Here is a 24,807-nt window from a genome sequence, read left to right on the forward strand (position 1 = left end):
ATCATAATAAATTATTTGAAACACTGAAAAGCAGTGCTGGAAAGAGCGGGAAAAAAGTGTTTAAAAATACGAAAAACGTCGTTGATTCGTGTTTTTTTCCCACTAAGTAATTTCCACTAAGAGCGGACGGTTGCTAACAGGCACGGGAAAAAATGGCGAAGAAATTCGGTGCGAGAAGTGCGTGCGCGCAAATTGCGATCCTATTAGCGGTGTGCGGTGCGTTCCAGAGTACGGCGGCCTGGTGTAAGTGTCACTAAACCGGAGTGTCCGTCTTCGTATCCGGAAAAGAACTCCTAATCCGTGCCTCTTCTCCCACACTCTTTTTTTTGTCGTTTTTTTTCCTATCTCTCACTCTTTCTCTCTGCCTGGTCTTGTCTCTTTTTTACCTTTTGACTTATCCACCTCGCTTGTTGTGTCTGTGTGTGTGTGTGTGTGTTGGCTGTAAATCTGGTTGTTGTTATTTTTCTTGTACGCAGTTCAAATAAGAAAAAAAAAATTAAAAAAAATAATAAAATTACACAAAAGCACATAAAATTCCCATAGTGCGTGCAGGAGACCCCCACTATATGGTATATGGTACATAGTGATGGGTATTTATGGCCCGTTGTTTGTACACAAAAAAGACAAATCATCATTTTGGGGATTTTTTTTTCTCTTTTTTTGTGATTCGTATGGTGAAATTTTTTTTACCTCTGCCATATTGTATTTTTTTTTTCTGATTTATATTATTACTTTTTTTTTATGTGTGTGAGCTGCGCTGCTGCGTTAATTGACAACAACAATAACAAGAGCGACAAAAACAAAATCGAGAGTGTACAAGAGAGCAGTCGAGTGTGAAAATAGCACTCCCCCCCTCCCCACTACACCTCCATCAAAAAAAAAAAAATAAGAAAAAAATGATAAACTCCCACCTTGCAGCATTTATTTTCGAGTTTTTGTTTTGTGCGCCGCATTCATTTGATGCGCCATGCTCCACTTAACGTGCAACAATTTTCCATCTGCGACGTCGCCACCATGCCACCAAGAGGGCGGGAGGGCGCAGAGAGGAACAGAGTGAGAGAGAAGAGATGAAAAGCGCAAAACAAAACACAGAGAAAATAAGAAAAACTGAAAACAACCTGCATATTTTCAATTGAAATTTGTGGCGCACTCTGATTAAGGCGCATGACTGGCTCATTATTATATTTTTTTTTTTTGTCGCAATTTCCAATTTAAAACGCTGCAAAATGACAAAAAAAAAATTAAAATTATTTAAAATATAACAAAATACTAACCTGGCAACGCTGTAAGAGTGTTTGTGTGCCGGCCTCTCAGCTGCTGGATAACTGCACTTGCATCCCTCTCACTTGCACCTGCTGCTGCTGCTGCTGAACCACCATTCTGATCCAAGAAATTGTGATTTTTCGAAACTATAACTAATAGTTGATGGACTTTGTTAGTCACACAGTTGTTGGGCAATTCGTAGGACTGTAATTACCCCTAATACCATCTGCCAGCCATATTGAGAGACAAATGTTTCCCCAAAACCCCCCCAACTCCACCAAAGCCCACCAAATGACAAATAATTTGTTGTTGCAACAGCCCCACAGCTACGCAAACACACTTTTGTAACAAAAAGCTTCCAAGAAACAGGGTTTTTGACGATTTTTCTGTGCCCAGTTGGTGAAAATCCACTCTTTTGGGTTTACAAATAATAAATAGCTTTACAAATAAGGCTTAAAATTAAGAAAAAAGTGTTTAGAATATAGTTTTAATTTTAAAAATTAAAAAAGATTGGATTTTGTTAAATTATTTCATTTTCAAAATTGTATATTTTTAGTTTTGAAACAAAAAATAGCCAAAGAAGAAGGAAAAACTAAGTTAAGAGCTTAATTAAATGATTATAATTAGAATTAATTGTAAAAATATCATTAAAATAATATTTTTTATCAAATTAGTCTTTAATTTATAATTATTAACCTTTTTCTTGACTATTTTTCTTAAGGATCTAAAGATATTGATGTCTTGAGATGGTTAATTGATTAATCGATAGTTATCGATTATACTAGAGATTTTAACAATAAAATACCTGAGCTATGAACCGGTAGTTTATTTCTTATCCTTTTCTTGTCTATTTTTCTTTAGGATGTGATGATATTGCTGTCTAGAGATGGTTAATAAACATTTAATCGATAGTTATCGATAGTAAAACAGATATTGCAGATAAAATACCTGCTCTATGAACCGGTATTTCAGTTCTAATAGATATTTTGTTAGATTTTAAACGATCTACAGTCTGAAATATAAAAACTACCTCCATAAAGACTACCCCCTGAAGTTGAAATTTAAAAAAATTAAAATGCCATTAGCCGATAAACGCAATCTAGAGAAAAAAAGAGAGAAATAAAAGCCACAAAAAAAGCGCTTACGTCGCAATTAGGTTTTTAGGTTTTTTTTATTTTCTGCGTTTCTGAATTTTAGCCAAAAGTCAGCCGGTTGCCATTATTTTTGGTCTCCAAAGTGTTTGCACAGTTTAATATATAAATATAGTATAAAGTAGATATATGTTTTGGTTTCTGTTGACTCAGTTGGTGCGCTCCAGTGTTCTTTGTCAGCTTATCGTTTGCTTTATTTTCCAGTCTTTTCACTTGCCATCAGTTAAAGTGCATTTGCATTTCGGAATGGCCAACATTTCAGCGAACAGCAAACCGATCTTCCCTCCCGAGGCAGTTATCAGTTGTGGATTTTATGAATTCCCCAACCCAGGCCGCTACTGGCACCAGAGGCCTCTTATCACCCAGCCCGCATTCCGCGCGGCTCCATCTCGTCCAGAGTCCGGAGTTATCACTCCTTCACAGAGGCCCAGTAGTTGGTCCCTCCCATTCCAGTACAAAGTCTCAAAGTTCCGGAGTTTTATGACAAAAATTACCACTGCACTTTGCGGATTATTATTTAAAGAGGCCTCCTATCAGATAGTATCACTATCTCCGAGATAACTCCAGATATCTAAGCCACTTAATTGCCAGTCTGTGGAGCGAGGTACTCCCTACTTGGATGATGATCAATCATAACTGGTTTGCTGTTCCCCTCAGTGTCTCTTCCGCGACAAAGAAAGAGACCCCAACTATCCACTAAAGTCACACTTTTAACGACCAACGACCTGTTTCCCAACTCTCGGCGGCGTCCACCTCTCCACCAGGTGTCGAAAATCTCCAAGATAACAATTGTGACGAGTTGGAGTTTTTAATTCTCATTTTTGAGAGAGGAAATAATGAAAAAATTAAGAAATATGAGAGAAATATGAATTAAATCAGGTTCTTGGAGCTTATAAGAGGGATTTCTTGAGTTAGGATCATATTTAAAGATCTTGAAAGTATAATATTTCAAATATCTTAACTTTGGAAGTATATTTTTAGTATTTTTTTATCTTGAGAAATAATGCAAAAGTCAAAAAATATAAAAGAAATATATAATAAGAGTTAAGAGATATGAAATATAGAGATATTTTGAGTTAGGAGCCTAGTTATAGATCGGAAAAATATGATATTTCAAATATCTTAACTTTGAAAGTATTTTAAATATTATTTGTAGTATTTTTCCACCTAGTTTGTTAGTATAATCAGTATTACTTATTGCGTTTTTTCTAAAAAGCTCTTATCTTTGAAGTTCAAGTCTCAAAAAAATTATGAAAACAAGTGGATAGTTGGCTCTTTCATCTCAGATCCCCCGAAACTCATTACCATTTATAGAAGAAGCTTCTCAGACAACCGAAGAGCATTGTTGAGATCTGCAACTGAAACTGCATCGTTTGTCAATGTTTTGGTCTTGAAAGCCATGGGAACTGAAAGAAATAACATCATTAGCGCCAGTTCATCCATCTATTGCGTCTGTTGTTCGATTCTTGGAAGTAAAACAAAAAAAAGAAAAAGAAAAAGCTTCACTTTGACCGACCGACCTGCCTTTGTTTGGCTTCGAACTGTGCCGCAGGTGATGTGACGACGGCGATAAGCTTTTCCGCCTAACGGCCACAAAGAACTGTTTGTCTTTTGGCCCAAAATAGGGAACTAGGTACCCCCAATAGGTTTCCAAAAACCACCACAGACAGTTCTGGAACAGGAAACTAAACACATATATTATTAAAATTATTACGATCTATAATATTCTCTATTATAGCTCTAATTTTTGTTGCCTCAAAACGCAAATATTTGTCGAAAAGTACAAAAAGGCAATAAATTTTCTACTTTATTGACAGAACAGTACAATACCCCGTTTACGTTCCAGATAAGCGTAACTGCGATAAGCTGTTTCAAACGTAAACACATCTAGACTCTGGGGGAAAATAATGCAAGTTTTTAATGAATAATTCGCAGAAGTGCACAGTATTCTCTGCTATCTCAAGGGAGCAACTTGTTTCTTCCAAGATTATATAGTATTATAGGGGTTTTTTCCCCATATTCTTACTAAAATAATCATGATAATGTGTAATTTGTGAGAGTTATGAGAGTTAGGATCTAGCTTATAAGGATGGAAGTGAAGGGAACTACTTGATTCTTGCAACATAATATATTATAGTACATAATACAATATTATAATAATAAAATGAAAGAAAAGAACTCTCTTCTATAGAGTACTGAGTTACGAGAGTTAGGATCTAGTTTATAAGGATTCAAGTCTTAAAAGTAATAAACATTTCTGGAAAAACCTATAAAATAGACTCCCCGCAAGGCTTATTCATAATAAATTAATAAAAAATATTATTTTTATTAAAAACAATACTGACTGACATTGAACCACGAAACCGCATTTCTTTCCCTTCCACTTTTGTGTCACTTTTCAAGTCAATTGATGACAAAATGACGCATCCACTTGGCTTCTATGTATATATTATATATTATTTCGATATATTCTATAGAATCTTTAAAGAAATGTATATTGGATTGCCATTGATTGATTTTTTCGTCCTTCACACCTTGTTGTCATCTGGCAATCAGACTTCCCCCCCAAAAAAAAAATAGGTCACTGTGCAAATTGCCACGCCCCCTAGCCTCCTAGGAAATAATGTTTGTTTTTTTTTTTTTTTGGAAAATCTAACCGTTTTCGGTTTTCAATCAAGTGCCGCATAAATTTACGCCAATTGTTTCCAAGAGTTGAAAGCGCCACTTACAGCAATTAACTCTGGGTTCAATTGGATCGGATCGGGTGCAGTCACGCGAGGCTATATACGATATGTGGGGTGTTGTGTCTATATACGATGTATGGGGAGAGCTATCGGGAGCTGGCAGTCAGGTGGTGGCCCTTTTGAGGCTGCTCTGAATCATTGATCGTCAGTTATGGCCTTATATATGTGCCAAGTTAAGATCTCTCGGCTGCACTTTGATTGGAGAGGTGACTTTGGAACTGAAAACTGGAACTGGAACTGGAATAATTAAATAAGAGAATCTTTAATGATCTACGATTAATTGTAGGGTATAGAAAGAGTTATCGATAGTTACAGATCTTAGTATGTAGAGTATAGTCTTTCTATATTGATAGTTGCAGATCATATTATGTAGAATATATCGATAGTTTCAGATTATAGTTCTAACTTCGAGTTCTATCTTCTATCTCCAATAGAAAATAAATTCTTAAAATTTATCGATAGAATTTAAATTCTATATATAGTATATCGATAGTTGCAGATCTTAGTATGTAGAGTATAGAGAGAGTATCGATAGTTACTGAACATAATTCCATCTTAGACTTCTATCTTCTATCTTAAGTAGAAAATAAATTCTTAAAAAACCCCTTTTTTTTTTGCCAAATGCCCTAAAAATAATAACAACAATTGAGAACCCCCCTTGGAGGCGTATCGCTTGGCTGGCAAATTGCAATCGATATCCGAGGCTTCCCCAGAAGCGGGGAGAGGGGACTTTTGTGCAAAGTACATTGCCTACAAAAAGTATACACACACTTGGGTCATGAGATTGGAAATAGAAAATCGATATCGAGAGGGGGCCTTAAATAACGGTTAGGTTAATTACAACATAAGCACATTAAATGGCACGGAATGCGGTTTCCAGGCTTGCGACACATTCTCGGTTTTACAAAAAAAAAATTAAAATAAAATAAAAAACAAATAAAGATACAGATACAGAATATGTGAGAATTGAATTGTTGGAGAACCTATTTGTAAACAACCCTCCATTTTGTAAACAAGTTATCTGCTTAATTGGCAACTTTCTTTGCCGGTTCTTAATGGCTTTTGTGGCAATTGTTTTTTTAAACAATTAAAAAAAGCAATTTCGTCAAGAATTCCCAGTTAATTGCAACTTTTAATGAGAGTTTTAGGCTCTAATCATGTCTGAACATGTCGGGAACTATTCTCCAAAGTCTGAAAAGTCTCCAAAAGTACAGTTTTCCCTTTTTTTTATAGCCAGTTGGCACAAATTTGGCTTAAAACATGTCTGAACATGTTAGAACTCATTCTCCAAAGTCTGAAAAGTCTCCAAAAATATTTGTTATTGAATATTTTCCCTTTTTTTACAGTTGGCTGCCAAGAATTTGGCTTAAAACAAGTCCGAACCTACTCTCCAAAGTCCGAAAAGTCTCCAAAAATATTTCTTTACTAAAACTCTCCCCTTTTTCTTTGCAGCCAACATAAATACATATCAAATCTCCGACCCATCACTGCCCTACCTACATGCCGCCGGCGTGGAGAGTCTACAGACGACGGGTGAGCGACTGCATCGCCAACGCCGGGCACCCCCCGCCCCACCGGCCACTCCAGACGCCAAGAGCCAGTACCAGAGCATCAATGCCGGCAACGCGACGTCGGCGGATACGACGGTCACCACCGTGGACAGCGGCAAGTCGTCCGACGGCAGTGTCTCCTACAACGTCCACAACGTGGGCGTCAACGGGACGGGACAACGCAAGGACTACACGGTCCAGAACGCCGACGGATCATCGGCCATCGGCACAGGCACCTCCATCAATGTGGCCGCCAAGAAGCCCACCCAACTGCTGGCCTCCCCATCCGGCTACCCCAAGAAGGTGGGTGCCTCCGCAGCGTCGGCGGGAGGTGGTGTTACCACCACCACTACCACCTCCACCACAGCCTCGCCGACAGTATCGCCCGGCATCGATGTGGACGATGTGGATGTGTCCGAGGATGAAATCGAGAAGAATGTGAAGAACGAGTCACTGCAGCAGACCACCGATAACCACGAATACTACAACAGTACGATCTATGTCAGCAAGGCGGAGGCCGCATCTCTGTGGGATCAGCTCAAGAACATATCCGTGAACAGTATGCTCTCCTCATCCCACCGTCGGGCTATGACCGTGGAGCTGAAGTTTGATTTCCCCTTCTATGGGCACAACGTCCGGAATATTACGGTGGCCACCGGCGGCTTCCTCTACACCGGGGAGTATGTCCACTCCTGGCTGGCGGCCACCCAGTACATAGCTCCTTTGATGGCCAACTTTGACACGAGCATCTCCAATGATTCGTTTGTCCGGATGCACGACAATGGTGAGTCATTCAAAGATCAGGTTATATGCTTCCAAAAAACAAAAGGGAATTATGTATTCAAATGTATTCCGACTCAAGTGGCCAGTGGCCAGTGGCCAGCTAATGACCGGTCCAGTTCAGTCACTTTTCAACCTGAAACTCTACTCTGTCTTCTCTTGATCTCCAGGAACTTCTTTCACGGCCCTTTGGGAGAACGTCACTTTGCAGGACAATCTGGGCTACGGCAAGTTTACGTTCAGTGTGACGCTCCACAAGAACGGTGACATCGTGTTCGGCTACTACCAGATCCCAACGCAAATCAACGCCATCCAGGACACCATGCATCCCGTCAAGGTCGGCCTCTCCGATGCCTACATCATTGACAAGCATCTCTACTGTTAGTATTCCTTGGAACTCTGATCTATATAGCTCTAATGGATGATATTTTGACTTCCAGTTGCCCGCCGTAAGACTATCTACGAGTACCACCGAGTCTCCTTCCAGCATCAGGAGATCGGCAACGCCACCATCATCCGTCTGACAGCCCTGCCCACCTGTCTCGGCTACAACGACTGCCAATCCTGCATCAATCACAACACAACGTTTAAGGTGAGTGCTCTGGACAGCTAGTCCTCTAGCTCATCCGACTAATCTGGAAATAAATTTTGTATCTTGACAGTGTCTCTGGTGCCCGGCGCTGAACAGATGCTCCACGGGTACCGATCGCAAGAAGCACGAATGGGAACAAAAGGGTATGTAGAGGAGAGACTCTCCAAAGGCTAGTCTTTAATCCAAATCCCTTTCTCTTCTAGGCTGCAATTCCGCGGCGGTGGGTGTGCTGGAAAGTTGCCCCGCCCTCGGGGAGAAGGGCAACAATGCCGGCAAGGATCAGAATGGCGCCACTGGCAAGTCGGATAGTCCGGCGAATTCCGCTGCCACGTCGACGGCGGCCACTGCCAGCTCCGTGGTGACAGAGTCCACGGTGGTTAGCACACAATCGCCCAGTGGCGTCAACAAGTTGAGGCCGGCGGTGACCATCGATGGCTCCCATATGGAGGGCAAGGCGGGCAATGCCGAGCTCTCTCAGGCGGGGGCGGAGAATAAGAGTGTGGGCGTGGCGTTTGGATTCATGGTGCCCATATGTCTGGTGTTCGCGGTGACGTTGTGGCTGTTCTATGCGTACCGCAATCCGCATACAAAGAGCGGTCAGCTGCTTATCCAGGTTAGGATTAGATTAAGGATATATATAAGGATATAGATTAAGGATATAGATTAAGGATATAGCTTATTAAACCTCTGATCTGTATGTTTCTTTCAATTCCATGCAGTCCAAGCACTTACATCAGGTTTGTGGCTTCAAAGTCTAGTTATATATTTTATTTTCTTGTAATTTTGGATCAGTATTACAGAGATATATGGATATAGTTCTCTGATCAGATCTCTTTTTCTCTGAAGAATTATGTTTTTAAAACAAAAAGCAATCTTTAGTTATGTTTATTAGCTATTTGTTTCAATCTTTCTGTTTAAAATACTCTATATATTATGATATATATTAATATTTTCGTTATCTTCTATATAGTTCCGTCCCAGCCAATGGTCCTGGAGGCGTGGAGAGGCGCGCTATACGGCGGCCACGATACACATGTAGGAGGCACCGATGATCGTCGGCGACGAAGAGGGATAGTGGATAGAGCAAGAGATCTAGGAAAAGGATGTGCCGGAAATGGCGGAAATGCCGGAAGCAAGGAAACAATAGAACCGGAAATGGAAGTCCCCTCAAATAAAGCAATACCATCCAACAATAATATATGGAACATGGAACCGAATGCAAAATCGCCATCAAAATAATTATTTTTAAATTAAATAAGATTGTATAATTGATCCATAAATCCCTGAGAGACACACAGAATTGTTTGTTGGCGATTCTGCCATGTGATTTTCCATGTTTCTAAGCAAAAACCCCCTCCTATTAGCCCTCCCAACCCTCACCACCTAAAAAAAGACAAGAGATTTATGAATATTCTAATGTACTGACTGTTGAGATTTTTTGCATAAATTCTGTCGAGAATCAAAGAAGAAAAAAGCAATAGAAATATTATAAATTTCTAAGGTGAACCAGTACCCCCCCTTTCTGAAAAACTGCTCAAAAAAAATAAGGGAAATTTTAAAGAACAAAAAATTAGATGACTGCCAGCAGCAAGTGATGTTTATTGTATCTTTTATCCGTTTATCCTATCCGTTTACCTTTTACCTTTTGGACCCATAGACCCGTACTCCCCACCCGAAACTATATACACTGGAAAAAACAAATCTCACACACACACACACAGGGCAAAGTGCTTTCAATTGTTTTCTTGGCTCAACTTGTAGTTTATTTTTTAATGTTTTTTTAACCCTTAATTAAAAACAAAACAAAAAAAATAGAAAAAATTAAGAAGGGCGAGAGGGAGGACTGTATATTTTTTTTTTTCTCAATTTGCTGCTCTCTTCGCCAAAAAGAAAGGGAAAAAGAACAGAAGAATTCTTCCACAATCTATGATTTTTTGTAATTTTCAATTTCGTATCGTCTGTTTTACTGTTTTTTTTTTAAGTGTGTGTGGCAGTTCTTACTGTATTATATGCAAGATTTATGTGTAGCCCTTATAAAAAAAAAAAATATATATATATATATGATAGATCTGCGCATGTATGTGAAGATATATATCCAAGACAACCTCTTCTTTTTGTTAGTATTTTTTTCTATTAATTAATATTACAAATGAAAAACAAAGACAACAAGAATTATATATATATATATATATATATATATTGAATGTATGTAATGATTATATAAAAATGGAAAAATGGAACAAAACTATAACTAGAATGCGGTGTGTGCAAAGCTAAACTAAAACCCATAATTAACTAAGTGAGTCCGGGAGAGAATATAATTATTAGATTGTACTATATATCTCAATAAAATAAAAATTAAAATTACAAAAAAAAAAAAAGTAATGAAAAATAATTAAAAAATCAGATTAAAAACAGAATTAAAAACCCAACAACAAGAAGCATGCAAGCGACAACAACTAAGGAAATTGTATAACAATGTATTTTGATAAAGAAATTAAATTTGTATTTTAAGCTCTTCTAATGTATACATGATAATTTAAATAAAAAATTAAAAGAAATTTAATAAAATTGTGTTATTCTCTTATAAATATATTAATGAAATTTTTACTTTCAAAAATAATACATACTAAAAAAACAGTTTAAAGTAAGTATGGTATGATATTATAAATAAACCTTAAAAAATAAATAATTTGCCATTAACATTTTTTTAAATTTATTCATAATAAAAAAAAAACTTATATTATCTTTTCACATTCAATTTTATTTATTGGACTATTTCGTTTGGTCTTTAATTCCATTTAATTTTACATTTAATTTAATTTTTTTAGCTTTATTCAATGAATAAAATATAATATTTATGATTTTCTTTTTGAGATTTTTGTGTTTTTTGATTTTGATTTTGTTTGATTTTTTTTTAGTAATGCCACTAAATTGTAATTACAATTTCCATCTAAACATTTAAAATTTACAGAGGCGGGGTTGAGGATTCTGGAGGTGATTTCATTTTTAATAATTTTTTTTGGTGGGGGACGGGTCAGTCAAGGGGGGAGACTAGACTCCTTTAGAGCTTCTGCTGGGCCAGCTCCTCGATGGTCCTGGCATTGGTGAGGGTCACCCAAAGTGGTGCCTGGATGCTGGCCAGCGAATAGCTTTCGGCGGCGTCCAGGGAGTGAGATTTCCGCATCGCCGGGGAGTCACTAGCTCCTCCACCAGCTCCTCCACCCTTGCGGGACTTGTCCCGCTTCGATTCCCGTTTCCCAAAGGCGGCAGCTGCCTCACTGCCACTGGCACTGGCACTGCTGCCGGCGCCACTACTGCTGGCCGCCCTCAGCTCGTGGAGGCGACTCCGACGCTTGGCCAGAGCGGCCGGATCATGGGGAGCAGCTGCCTCCCTCACACTTGCCGCCTTCCTCAGCTGCGGCGGTTGCAGCAATTGCGGGGATCTGGACGCGGGAGGAGGAGGATGGAGATTGGGATGAGGTCTGGTGGTGGCCACCACCTGGTGGCCCATGTCAGTGGGAAAGGGATCGGGTGCCTGGTCCTGTACCGGCACGGGCTTGGCTAACTGTTAGCTCGACGAGAAGGACATCTTGTAGGAGGTGGTGTCCATGGGCGATTCGGAGTTAAGGATCTCCGTCTGGGTCTGCTCCACGTCGCTGCAGCGCTCCTCCAGCACGGTGTCCAGTTCCAAGGACGTGAATCCCTGGCTTAGGCTTCGTTCAGGACGTAGACTGATAGCTCGCGACGATCGGTAATCTATGGAACGGAATATGAATCGATTAGCCAAAAAGGATAACAAAAGGATCTGTCAAGGATGTCAGGATGAACTATGCTGGGTGAAATCTTTGATTTCTGAAGGCGAACAATTGAAAACGTGCCACAAGTTGAAAGGAAATAATAAATGGAAATCAAGGATATGCCACAAGTGCCACAAGAGAAGTGCAAGTGCTACTGTATAGACTTTCTATTATAATCTTAATTTTTATTTAAGAAAAAATTTAAGAATAAATGTTTCTAAAATCCTATATTTTTTTCCTTTTAGTCCCTAAAATCTTAAAAAATATATATATTCATATTCCTGTCTCTGTGTCCTTTTGGGAGGATTTAAAGGAAACTGTTTTGTTGTTGTTTCCTTTTTTTTCGGGGCCAAGAAGCGACAGTTTGCGGTTGGAGGCCTTTGTTTTTTGTCACCCTCATCATTGTCGCTTTTTTAATGTACAGTGAAAGAAAAAATTAAAAAAAAAGGGTTTAAAAATATATAAAACTAAAAGCATAATTATAAAGTTTTTTAGTTATCTAGTAGTTATTTGTTTTATAATTTTAAAAGGTGGATTATAGCTTAGAAAAATGTAAAATCTATTAAGTTAGTTATTTTTATATTCGATTTTTTTTTCTACTAATTCTTTCAGGAATTAAACAATCAAGTTTTTTAATTTTTTTTTTTAACAAAGTTTAAGCTTTAAAATCTTTTCTCCCAAAACCTTCTCACAGTGTAGTCTTCTTCTTTTTGGGAGCTGAAGTGGCGCTCGGAATATGAAATTTACAGTTATGTGCGCGGTAGTGTGCGTGCGTGCAGAAAGCAATGAAATCCTCACACGACAGCGCGGGTTAGTGGACTTGTCAGCTACGACAGCACTGTTGTGTGGGGCGAGGGGGCTGTAGTAGTTGGGGGATGTAGCGTGCCGCATTGCTAAAAAGGCGAGCTTTTGCTAGTTTTCTCTTGTTTTTCTTGTTTCTGTAGCTTCCTTGCTACGCTTGGCCCATTTTTTGTGTTTTTTGTGTTCTCTGCGATATGCAAACGAGGGCAACGAGCGCCCAAAGGTATGCAATGCAAATGCAGGCTCCCACCACTAGCCCCCTCTAACGGTAACAAACACATGTAAAACAGCTCACACACACACGCGCACGTCGGGTGTGTTGGTGTGCGTGTGCTCCGCTTTATTGAGTGGCTGGCAACAGTCGTCTCCGTGTTTTTTTTTGCCTCTTTTTGGGGAACGGACTGTTGCCGCTTTCCTATCGTTTTCCTTTCATTCGCTGCCACAATGCCAGGTGCCACAGGATGAGAAACTCGGAAAAAAAGTTATAAGTCCAATATCACGATATTATAATAGGGGTACTCCTTGGAAAAATTAAAAAAATTTTAAAATGGGTTTTAGGCAATATTTTGAATGAGGAATCGAGGTATTTCGAGCCCTGATTACAAAATGGTACTTTATTTCCCGATCGGATAGAAATTGGCAGAGCTATGCACATCGGAAGGTGGCCAGATGGGGGATATCGCGAAAACCATAGATTTCATGGGGGTACCCCTTGGAAAAAATGAAAAAATTTTAAAATGGCTTTTAAGCAATATTTTGAATAAGGAATCGAAGTTTTTCGAGCCCTGATTACAAAATGGTACTTTATTTCCCGATCGGATAGAAATTGGCAGAGTTATGCTTATCGGAAGGTAACCAGATGGGGGATATCGCGAAAACCATAGATTTCATGGGGGTACCCCTTGGAAAAATTGAAAAAAATTTAAAATGGGTTTTAGGCAATATTTTGAATGAGGAATCGAGGTGTTTGAAGCCCTGATTACAAAAAGGTACTTTATTTCCCGATCGGAAAGAAATTGGCAGAGCTATGCACATCGGAAGGTGGCCAGATACGGGATATCGCGAAAACCATAGATTTCATGGGGGTACCCCTTGGAAAAATTGAAAAAATTTTAAAATGGGTTTTAGGCAATATTTTGAATGAGGAATCGAGGTGTTTGAAGCCCTGATTACAAAAAGGTACTTTATTTCCCGATCGGAAAGAAATTGGCAGAGCTATGCATATCGGAAGGTGGCCAGATGGGGGATATCGCGAAAACCATAGATTTCATGGGGGTACCCCTTGGAAAAATTGAAAAAATTTTAAAATGGATTTTAGGCAATATTTTGAATGAGGAATCGAGGTGTTTGAAGCCCTGATTACAAAAAGGTACTTTATTTCCCGATCGGAAAGAAATTGGCAGAGCTATGCATATCGGAAGGTGGCCAGATGGGGGATATCGCGAAAACCATAGATTTCATGGGGGTACCCCTTGGAAAAATTGAAAAAATTTTAAAATGGATTTTAGGCAATATTTTGAATGAGGAATCGAGGTGTTTGAAGCCCTGATTACAAAAAGGTACTTTATTTCCCGATCGGAAAGAAATTGGCAGAGCTATGCACATCGGAAGGTGGCCAGATACGGGATATCGCGAAAACCATAGATTTCATGGGGGTACCCCTTGGAAAAATTGAAAAAAATTTAAATTGCCTTTTAAGCAATATTTTGAATGAGGAATCGAAGTATTTTGAGCCCTGATTACAAAATGGTACTTTATTTCCCGATCGGATAGAAATTCGCAGAGCTATGCACATCGGAAGGTGGCCAGATACGGGATATCGCGAAAACCATAGATTTCATGGGGGTACCCCTTGGAAAAATTGAAAAAATTTTAAAATGGGTTTTAGGCAATGCACATCGGAAGGTGGCCAGATACGCGATATGGCGAAAACCATAGATTTCATGGGGGTACCCCTTGGAAAAATTGAAAAAATTTTAAAATGGGTTTTAGGCAATATTTTGAATGAGGAATCGAGGTGTTTGAAGCCCTGATTACAAAAAGGTACTTTATTTCCCGATCGGAAAGAAATTGGCAGAGCTATGCACATCGGAAGGTGGCCAGATACGGGATATCGCGAAAACCATAGATTTCATGGGGGTACCCCTTGGAAAAATTGAAAAAATTTTAAAATGGCTTTTAAGCAATATTTTGAATGAGGAATCGAGGTATTTCGAGCCCTGATTACAAAATGGTACTTTATTTCCCGATCGGATAGAAATTGGCAGAGCTATGCATATCGGAAGGTGGCCAGATGGGGGATATCGCGAAAACCATAGATTTCGTGGGGGTACCCCTTGGAAAAATTGAAAAAATTTTAAAATGGGTTTTAGGCAATATTTTGAATGAGGAATCGAGGTATTTCGAGCCCTGATTACAAAATGGTACTTTATTTCCCGATCGGATAGAAATTGGCAGAGCTATGTGGATCGGAAGGATGCATCGGAAGGATAAGCTAGGAAAGTCAATTTCCATTTGAAAACTGAAAGGACCAATCAGTTTCTGCCTGTGTAGATTAAGGGCCCCCCTTATGTGGCTAATGTTGCGCTCAGTAGGAATTCGTAATTGATTCTGCAGTGGACTGGCAACGTTGCGACTGACAATGCCGGTCTGGTGGCTCAGGTGAGTGGGCGAGGCTGGAGGGCGTGCCAGAAGGGGCAGGTAAAAGGGGGCAGGGGCAGGCTGATAGGGGGGGCGTTGAAAGTGGTACAAGGACGTGGGGGCAGAGACCATTTCGGCCATGCGGGCTCTGGGAAGCACACACTCTGATTATGATGGTGATGATGCGTCGGGCATTTTACTATTATCTGTCTGTAGTGCTTCACTGTTTTTTTTTGGATTTCAGGTTTTTATCTCGTATTTTGTAGTTTTGTTTGTGAACTTAAAATTACGTTATGCTGGCGAGGAGGAGAAGAACAATAGCCGATCGGCGGCAGACAAGGTTATATGGTAATTCTAGATGGCTACGGCATGGCAAACATCAAGAGGATAAATGGATAAATGGTGGAAATGGCAGAAAAGATGGCTAAAAAGAGTGCATATTCCAGTGCTTGATGCAAAAAAGGATTAAAAGGATAATAATGGATGGTAGAATGGGATGGATGGGATGTACGGAATGGACTTATTTCTTTGACTCTGTTAGTGAAAATGCGGACAAGTCATTCGATCGGCGATGGGCTGCTAGCCAGTTAACCGGATAATGCCCACAGGATATACATATAACCAGAATAATTAGAGAGCCAGGATAATTAAAAACAAATAAAAGAAGAGAAAGAAAGAAAGAAAAAAACGTTCGTACACACATTACACGACAAACATTCAAACTCACTAAGCCTATGTATTGGACTAAATCTGACCAGGCTGACGGCATGGTCCTGCATATCGTAGTTCCTTCGTCTATCCCGTTCCCGGGCCAGCTTGGCCCTCCGCCGGAGGCAGCAGATCACGATCAGGGCCAGGATGGGGAAGCCAAAAATGCAGGAGACGATCGGTATAACGATCGATTCGGGAGAAACTAGAAATAGGAAAAAATAGTTTATAATGAGATACAGATCATATATTTCTTATAAAATATTTTAAATATTTTTTTAACATTTTATTTAAACTAAAATATAGTCATAAAGCCAGTACTTTCACTCAACACTTTCCAAACTTAAATGAAACCTTAAAGGCAACCTTGAGGAGTAATCCGGAAAACAATAACCTGGTTAGCACCACCCTGGTTGGTCGTAAAAGGAACGTGTCCTTTGGAAAATCGACACATCAACTGTGAGACATAAAAATCTCTCTAAAATTCGTACTAAAAACTGCATAAATGCAGAAAAACGCATAAAAATAGAAATTAAATAGATTTCTTAAACACTCCAGAGTGTGTGAGACACTAAATTTGAAAAAAAAAATTATAAAAACTAGTACTCTGAGCTATCTGAGCTGACACCAAAGATTTTATTATCTTATCGGGTAAACCCGCTCCACCCACTGGCCTGGTGACCTTGCCCCCCACCGGACCACAGCCGTAAAATGTTGTTCGTGCCAAATGTTGCATGAATGTTAATCGCCTCGATTTTGGTCTGTCAACGCCTCCGCGGCAGGATTCCTGGGGGGCATGGTTGTACTGCCCCACTCGTTGTACATATTTGCCTAATTGCTGTGGTCAGGTCCCCGGGGTCTGGATTATTTATTTATATGTTTATTTTATCACAATAAACCCGACTGCCGGCAGAGCTCATAATTCCGGAGCTCATCTCCGGTTCATTTGCATGGCCTCGAATTCGCATGGCCGCCCAAAAAAGTAGGCAACACTTTATCTACACAGACATAAAAGGAGCGTGGGAGAGGGAGGGGAAGGTAGACAGGGAGGGGGAGTAAGAAGAATAAGGCCAAAAAGGCTTTGGGCCGCATTCCGTTCGCGCCATTTGCATTTCCCTTCATTCACAATTCGTTTGGCTTTTTAATTTCGGCTTTTAGTCATGAGCCTCGAAGGCAAGTCCTACTCCTTTAGCCTTTCAGCTTAACCCTTGGCTGACCTTAGGATTTATCTTAGGATTTTATTATTTTAATTCTTAATTTTATAAATATTTCCTTAAATCAGTACTAGTCTCTTAGTCCTTAAGATAATATTTTCATAATTTACTATCATCCCAGAAATATCCCTATTTAAATAAGAGTCTACTTCTTATTTCGTTTTCATTTTTATTTATAATTTAATGTTTAAACTACTACATATTTTTTAAATTATACTCTTTATCTTAAAATACCCTTTGGCCTGTCAAGGGTTAAGTAAAGACAACCAGAGGACTTGGTGCGATTTATTCGGCGGGCTTCGTGGTTTCAATTTGTCGTTTTGCATATCTAGCCAGGATCAGGACAACCTGGGTAGCTCCTTATAAAGGAGACTAGTGGCCCTGCTCTTCTTTGGCCTTTTTCCGACCTAATTTAGCATCCTCCAAAGCCACCCCCTCCCTCCAAATCCAACCACCCCAGCAACCACCATCCACCCTCCTAGAACGGATGCTCTAATCTAAGCCACAAAATCCATGGCCAAAATTGTGTTTTTTAACCAAAAACAATAGCACAAAAAAAAACAAAAATTTAAAAATATATATATTTTTATACCTTAAGTTTAAACTTTAATATTTATAATTAATTTAAAAGAAGTAGCTTCAAGTAATCCCCATTTTTCTTTTCAATTTTCTTGGATTTTAAAATTTCCCTAAAACTCTCATAAATATTTATGCGCTGAAAACGAGCAATTTATCGACAAATTTTGTTCCATTGCTATCTTTGTGGATTCAGGATCTTGGCTTCTTATCCTTATCCTACCACCCATCCCCTCAACCACCCCTCACCCGATACAATAAGGATATCCAGTTTTTAGGAGTACTTGATGTTAAACCAACGACATCATTCGATTTAATTCGAGAGTTCGATCTGGGTTGCAGTCACAAAATATTTGCTCCCAGCGTTGTTATTTTTTTTTTTTTTGTCCTCAACTGGAGGTCCTTGGGGGCAAAAGGACCTGCTCCCAACCCTTGAGATGAGGCAGGAAAGAGAGGTGGTAGTCAGAGGGAGTCAGTGCCACTGAATCCAATTAACGCCTTCAAAGTGACAGTTCAAATTTACACAAATTGATGGCGAAAGGGGGGAGGGCACGGGAGGAGAGCGGAAGGACTCTGCCTGGACTCTGGATTAGAAAGGACAAAAGGAGGAGGCAGCAAGGAATCTGCCATTCAAGCTGAGTCATCAGGCATCGTTTGATGCTTGAAATATTCAATAAATACAATAAAAATAATGCTTCTCCGAGACTGGGACTGGGACTGGGACTGGGTCCTCTCAGACAAACGCGAGTCCTGCTCCTGTCTGCCCTCCTTGTCCTCCTTCCTCTTCCCTGATCCTGCCTCTTGCCACGCCCATCGATGATGCCTTTGAATGGAAATTGAATGTTTGCATATTTGACGTCGACAGTGGAATGCGCTACAAAGGCACATCACAAAAGGCAGCATCGGCAACAACAAAGGACCTCTATAGAAATTTATTCACTAAACACACAGATACATACATATATACAACTGCTTATATATTAGTATATATACTAAATATACATACTTTACTATATATATAGTATATGATGCGCCCATACAAAGTGACTTCTACATTTCGAAATATTCCCATCAAAAGTCCACAAGCGAGTTAAGTACGCAAATCGACCTCCCTCCAAAGGGGGGTAGGTTGGGGGTATCCTTATAGTCCTTCGAGTTAAATAACCTCAGGCATTTACCGGCAGGACGACTTCACTTTACAAAATAGTTTAGATTAAAATAGTGCCTGCAAAGTTTCACTTTTCGATTCGGTCTTCGGGGCAAGGACATTGCAAGTTCCCAGCCCGGATCAAAGTCAAAACTACTCGCATCCTGCTGCGGTTGACAGGACACAGATCAAAGTCAGGGTCTTTCAAATAAATAGCATTACATAACAAATAAATTGTTTGTGGTTATAAGATGAATAAGTAAATCAAATGAATAGGTTTTGTTACGAATTTAAACTATATAGAAGGCCCAGATTCTTGTAGCTATCCTCTTATATCTAGCCGTACATTATGCGGTAGCGCCCTTTGTTAAACTTCAAGTTCCTCCACAATAAAAAAATGAATTTAAACAAAAATAAGTAGGGTAGTGGCATTCGAGTGGATCCGTTAAGTAGAATGCATTGTTAACTTATCAATTGGAGCTGAAGGATGAAGGCTCAAGGACGCAGGACATCGCATTCCTGTTACACCATTTTATCGGATGAATTTACGCACTTTTTTTGTTTATTTATTTATTTATTTTTATTTTTTTTTGCGAAAAGTTCTTTCTTCTGTTAAGAGTAGGGGGGGCGGTGGGTGGGTGGTTCGAACTCGAGTGCCACGCCCACAGGCCATTCAGGGCGCTGACATTGACGTCGTCGCTCCTCGATGTCGGAAAAGCGGATTGGAGTGGGTTTCCATTGTGGGCGGGGCTCTGTGGCAGGATGATTCTGATAAGGAGGCTGGCGAAGATTCGACAATGTTGTCAACATTTTTTTCTTTTTTTTTTGGGGCAGGGGCAAGGATATTTTGGCGGAGGCGGAGTGGAGAGCACCTCCCTTAATAAAGACGACAACCCAACAGCCTTTAAGGCTCTAATTTGTGAGCGGCTTGGGGCAGCGACTTTGGCGCCAGCTGTCTATACTTTTACACTGAAAAAAAAGGGTAGATTTTATTCGAAAATAAAATATTTGATGGAGAGTTAAAGTCTATTCATTAAATTCTATAATCGTAAATCATTAAAATCCCTCAGAAATCTTTGTTTTTATTTCAGGAAATTATAATATTTGTTGTATATATTTTTTCCCAGTGTAGTTGAGAGAAATGTAGCTCCTGACAGGCGACACTTGCCCCAAACAATCAACAGCTACAGTTGAGTGCGACTCTTTGCAATTACTGCGACTTAGACTTGTCTAATTGCTGCGACCCAACTCCCAGGACCAACTTTCTGATTCTGATTCTGATTCTGTTCCTGACTCTGGCTATGATGCGGATGAGGCTTTCTGCCAAACTTTCTACGACCTAAAAAACTATAAAAAATAAGTTGAGGCGAAGCCATCGGAGTCGATGCGGATAATGAGGACTCGGGTGTCAGCTCATGCAAATTAACGCCAGCAACGAGGCAACTAATTGCCACCGAGTTCCTAGATGACTCGCAGGAAGCGACTCTGGAGGATTAGATTTTGAGGCACACGACTTCGATGGGTGAGTGACTGCACTGATTTGATTATCGGCCTGGGGATGTCCTCGGGATGAATACAGACAGGCATCCTCGCTTCTGTCAGTCACTAATTCACTTATTCACTCGCTCATTCAGTCGACAAACCTTCCTAATTAACTCCAGCCAGTTAGGAGTCTTTTTAATAAACGGAAACTGGCTTAGAGTTGGTGATAAATTTTTTGTTCCATCGAGCTTATCACTCAAGTCCACCCCACAATAAAGCCACTTTAATTGAATTTCTCCTAATTGGAATGCATAGTTTACAAATGTCATCGTTTGTGTTAAGTTTTGAGAAACACATTTGAAGGACACTCGTTGAAGGAATTTCAAATTCAAAATTCATAAACATGTCAGAGAGGCTGTCAAGCCATAAGTTTCTATAATTAGTGGGATTTAATGAATGGCAGGGGAATTCCAGAAACTTTCAAATGCCATTTGATGGTGGGACTGACGACTGAAAGATAAATAAACAATGGGTGTCATGGTAATTGGAAGTGGTTGAAGGCCAGGTGTGGATAGTTTTACGAATTTATTTCCTTTTTCATATTCATTTTAGGGGAATTTTATGTTTTTTCATTTATTTCAAGACTTGAATATGGTGTTTTAATATTCAAGTTATTTTATTTTAAGTTTTAAATATGATAAGTGAGAAAAAATGAAAAGATTTGTGAATACTAAGTGACTAGAGTGTCACGGTCGCCATGTTCTTTTAACAAGAAACTTAATCTATTTACTATTTCTAAAAATAAAAGTAAAATCCTGCAAGGACTACTCACCCGTTGGATAAAGGACTATGGTGGTGGGGCGATTCTTGCCTCCGGTGGCCGAGATGAAGGTGGCCACTGTCTGGGCCTGGAACGTGGTGGCCGGCAGGGTGGGCAGCGTGGGCAGGGCGCTGCTCAGCACCGATCTGGCCGCCGTTGTCGAGGATTCGATGAAACCACTGAGATTGCCGGCGGTGGGCATGGCTCCGCTCAAAGCACTGTAGACATCCTCCACCCGATCAGCAACCCGGTCCGTGGACAAAGGATTTGTGATGGTGGCGGGGCCAACTGTGGCATTAAATGCCATTAGTGGTGGTGGCGCCTCCAGGACATGCGGCAGGAGGTCCTCTCCGGCTCCACTCACCACTGGATGCGGTGTAGTCTGATCGATGTGCTGGCCCCGGGTCACGTCCGCAGCGTCGAGGGCCTGGAGCAGTAAAGCGGGCAGGGGCAGGGCCAGTGGCAGGGGCAGGCGGAAGGGCACGTGCTGGGCGGGATTCGAGCGGGCTACGGCTGTCACGGTCGCCAGGGTGCGATTGAGGAGGTGTCGCACGTTGCCGGTGGTGGCCTGGAGTAGTTTAACCGTTAGATTACCGCCACTGGCTGCCACTTCCTGCTCTGATGTTGTCCCAACGGATTGATTATTAATTTCCTCCGTTTCAGATTCAGTTTCAGTTTCAGTTTCGGTTTCAGTTTCGGTTTCAGCTTCGGTTTGTGTTCCGGTTCCTGTTGCGGTCATATTGTTTAATAATTTTGCAGCATAATCGTAAATTTCAATGAGCATTTGGCTGTCTCTTGTCGGTCTGCAAGAGAAGTATGTTTTCTATGTAGTGGTGCTAACTGTTTGCCCGAGTCCTGCATCCTGGCAACAGGACACTCTCCACTCTGCACTCTGGACTGTCTGCTAATTGCTTTAATGAATCACTTTCCCAGCCGTTGTTAGGGGCATGGTTTGGGGCATGGTCAGGGGCATGGTCAGGGGCGGAGGTTGTGCCACAAGGAAAAAAAAAACTTCGAGCAACCACGATTGATTGCGAGCGTGACCATCAATGAAGCACTTCCCCTCCACTCCTTTGTTAATGTCTCGGGACATTAGGTCCTCGAACAGGATCAGGACAGGCACTTAATAGCCTTGCTTATCCTGGCAGATGGCACTTCAATACTGCCTAGGACTGCCTTATTAGGGATATTTAATTTCCCTCACCTAACCTAGAGTTCTAAAAATAATATTTATTGTTCCCTCGAGATGGCCAACTCTTTATGATCTTGATTATTGTAATTGTTGGCAAAATATGTCTCTGTTAGGCCCAGAAATGATGTAAGCAATTGATTCGGGAGGGGAGCTGGGAGGGGTGGCCAGTTGAAATGGACCCGAACCCTATTGCCCAAAAAAGCGAGCAACACTTGACCTCCCAAAATCCCAAGTCCCAAGAGCACAAACATTTGGGCCATCAAGTGAGCAATCCGGAGAGGAGCTACAGCTCCAGTGCCACTTGAAACCGATGCCATCGAGGGCCATGTGGCATGGGGCATACTGCCTGCGGCAGGATAGGGTGGCAGGGAGGGGCGATAGGACACTTTGGCGACAACAGGCCATAAAAATATGTTAACTATTGCATGGGGGGGGGATGGCCGTGGACTAGCCTCATTACGGCAAATCGAATTGAATCGAAGTGAAGTACCATTCTCCTCCAAATCGACATCCTCTCAGCTCCACATCCTTGTCCCAGGACAGGGTATCCCATTCACATACCCACTCCTATATCCCACTCCCATTTCCATTCCGATTCCTATTCCTATTCCTATTCCATTTTTGTCACAAGGGAACACAATTAAATGGAAAAGCACGATTCGTTTTGGGTGCACTGAGAATTATTTTGGAGGATGATTCGTAAAATTTTTTATTTTAAAAAGATTTTTAAAGCAAAGCTTAGGTATTATTATTTTTATTTAGTTTTTAATATTTCTTTTAATAGTTTTTAGTTCAAGTAATAATTTATAGTTTTAATAGCTTTATTTAAATATATTTTTTAGTTTTCAATAAAGTTTTTATTAAGAAATATTAATTCCCATAAAAATTCCCAACATAGATATTTTTTTTTGGGTCTATCTATTTTTTCTAAAATATTCCAAATATAATCTTAAATTATTTATTTAAAAACTGCCTTAAATAAGCCCTTAAATCTTCATTAAATTCAAAAATTCCTTGAAAAAACTATTTCTTTCTGTGTTTGATTTGAAAAATCTAGTGTTTCGCGACATGGGACATGGGTTTTGGTCTAATCTAGTATAGTTTTTGGGTTTTAGATACAAAATCACACTTACACGCACACCCCAAAACCCCAAAAACCCAAAATCCAACACACACACACTCACAGAGAAACTCATTCAGAGAAGGCACGTCCCTTGTCCTTTTTCGCGCTCTACAAGGATAATGTCGTAGGTCGACTGTCCATTCAAAATTTAAAGCATACTTTTTGGCACTCGACTTGTTTCTCTATTTTAAAATTTTAGTTTTGTTTTTATTTTTTTTGTTTTCAGTTTAGAGACACAGAAAAATAAGATAAAAAAAATTTGGAAAACGCCAGTAAGGTTTTTTTGAAAAAAAGGATCGCGCGGAATACCGTTAGATTTACGTACGATGTCGTCCTTTTCGTATTTTGAAAAGGGTCCTTTCCTTTTGGGATCTTGGAAACGACCGCCTCGCCGCAAGTTCAAAATGAAACTGCGGCCACAGCGGCACTCCAACAGCTATTTATACGAGGCACGAGGCAAGTCCACAAGGGGCAAGTTCTCTTAGAAGTGGCTCTTGCTTTCCACTATGAAGACATGCGCTGTTTTAAGAGAAAATGTACCAAAGGTTTTTCAAATTATTTCAATTTAATAAAAATCAGACTAAGTTGGCAGAGCTCTTTTGAAAAATTATCAAAAATGTTGCTTCAAGTAGGCCTTGGACTACCAAATGTCACATTTATTTTCAAGCAGGTCTAGAGCCCCACAGAAAATTTGTATTTCCATTCAAACTCTTGCAGAAGCAACATCCAAAATTAGAAATGAAAATTAGTAAATATCTGATAAATAATAAATATTAGATAAATAATAAATATCTGATAAATATTTAGAAGGCGTTCTCTCTCGTAAGTATTTAATTTTTTTGTATTATTTTTATATTTTTTTATTTATTTAAATTTTTTAATTATTCTTTAAGGGAGAGATGTATGACACACTCTTGATGACTTGTAAGGGATATTGTCCAAAATATCCAGAGCTAGAACTTGAACTGGACCAATCGACAGGAAAATAATCGACAAAGGGAAGCATAAATAGGAACTTATTTGCCAAGTATTATATATTTTGATAAACTATATTTTGTAATAAAATTGTACAAAAAATGTATATTGTTTTGTGATCTTATTTAAGAGAAAAAATTCTTAATGGGTAGAATAATATTTGAAATTTTTCAGTGCGCTGACTGGAAAGCATGTTGGGGCATTTTTCTCTTTCAAAACATTTCAGTGGAAATTCAAATGAAAATTCAA

The 24,807-nt window shown here is 39.8% G+C and overlaps 2 protein-coding genes and 1 long non-coding RNA gene across 4 annotated transcripts; 2 read left to right on the plus strand and 1 right to left on the minus strand.

The window, feature by feature from the left end:
- The first annotated feature begins 26 nt into the window (after positions 1 to 26).
- Positions 27 to 10,646, plus strand: LOC6502319 (plexin domain-containing protein 2). 2 transcript variants are annotated; one of them, XM_044717028.1, is made up of 8 exons: positions 27 to 243; positions 6,611 to 7,492; positions 7,659 to 7,868; positions 7,929 to 8,080; positions 8,151 to 8,223; positions 8,284 to 8,693; positions 8,800 to 8,817; positions 9,051 to 10,646. In XM_044717028.1, the coding sequence occupies exons 1-8, from the start codon at positions 153 to 155 to the stop codon at positions 9,117 to 9,119; spliced, it is 1,905 nt and encodes a 634-aa protein (XP_044572963.1). In that variant the 5' UTR covers positions 27 to 152; the 3' UTR covers positions 9,120 to 10,646. The 2 variants fall into 2 exon arrangements, with proteins under 2 accessions (XP_044572963.1, XP_001966228.1); XM_001966192.4 differs by lacking the exon at positions 8,800 to 8,817 and having other exon boundaries at positions 29 to 243.
- LOC6502093 lies at positions 10,078 to 24,013 on the minus strand. Its single transcript, XM_001966194.4, is given in 4 exon segments — positions 10,078 to 11,839; positions 16,049 to 16,234; positions 21,281 to 22,071; positions 23,909 to 24,013. Coding segments are annotated over 3 exon segments (1,653 nt in total). The 5' UTR covers positions 22,053 to 22,071; positions 23,909 to 24,013; the 3' UTR covers positions 10,078 to 11,144.
- Positions 24,014 to 24,175: 162 nt separating this feature from the next.
- LOC26514543 lies at positions 24,176 to 24,664 on the plus strand. Its single transcript, XR_001408356.3, has 2 exons — positions 24,176 to 24,405; positions 24,477 to 24,664. It is a non-coding gene; the product is annotated as an uncharacterized LOC26514543 (long non-coding RNA).
- Positions 24,665 to 24,807: the final 143 nt, after the last annotated feature.

The sequence above is a fragment of the Drosophila ananassae genome, chromosome XL (genome assembly GCF_017639315.1).
Source record: "Drosophila ananassae strain 14024-0371.13 chromosome XL, ASM1763931v2, whole genome shotgun sequence".
In the NCBI taxonomy this organism is placed as follows: Eukaryota; Metazoa; Arthropoda; class Insecta; order Diptera; family Drosophilidae; genus Drosophila; species Drosophila ananassae.

What these genes read in the sequence shown, in the direction of transcription:
- LOC6502319 (XM_044717028.1), top strand. Translation starts at nt 153, where the DNA reads ATGGCGAAGAAATTCGGTGCGAGAAGTGCGTGCGCGCAAATTGCGATC. An exon ending in CCAGAGTACGGCGGCCTGGT is followed by an intron (nt 244 to 6,610) that starts GTAAGTGTCACT and finishes TTTTCTTTGCAG; the next exon opens with CCAACATAAATACATATCAA. An exon ending in GCACGAATGGGAACAAAAGG is followed by an intron (nt 8,224 to 8,283) that starts GTATGTAGAGGA and finishes TTTCTCTTCTAG; the next exon opens with GCTGCAATTCCGCGGCGGTG.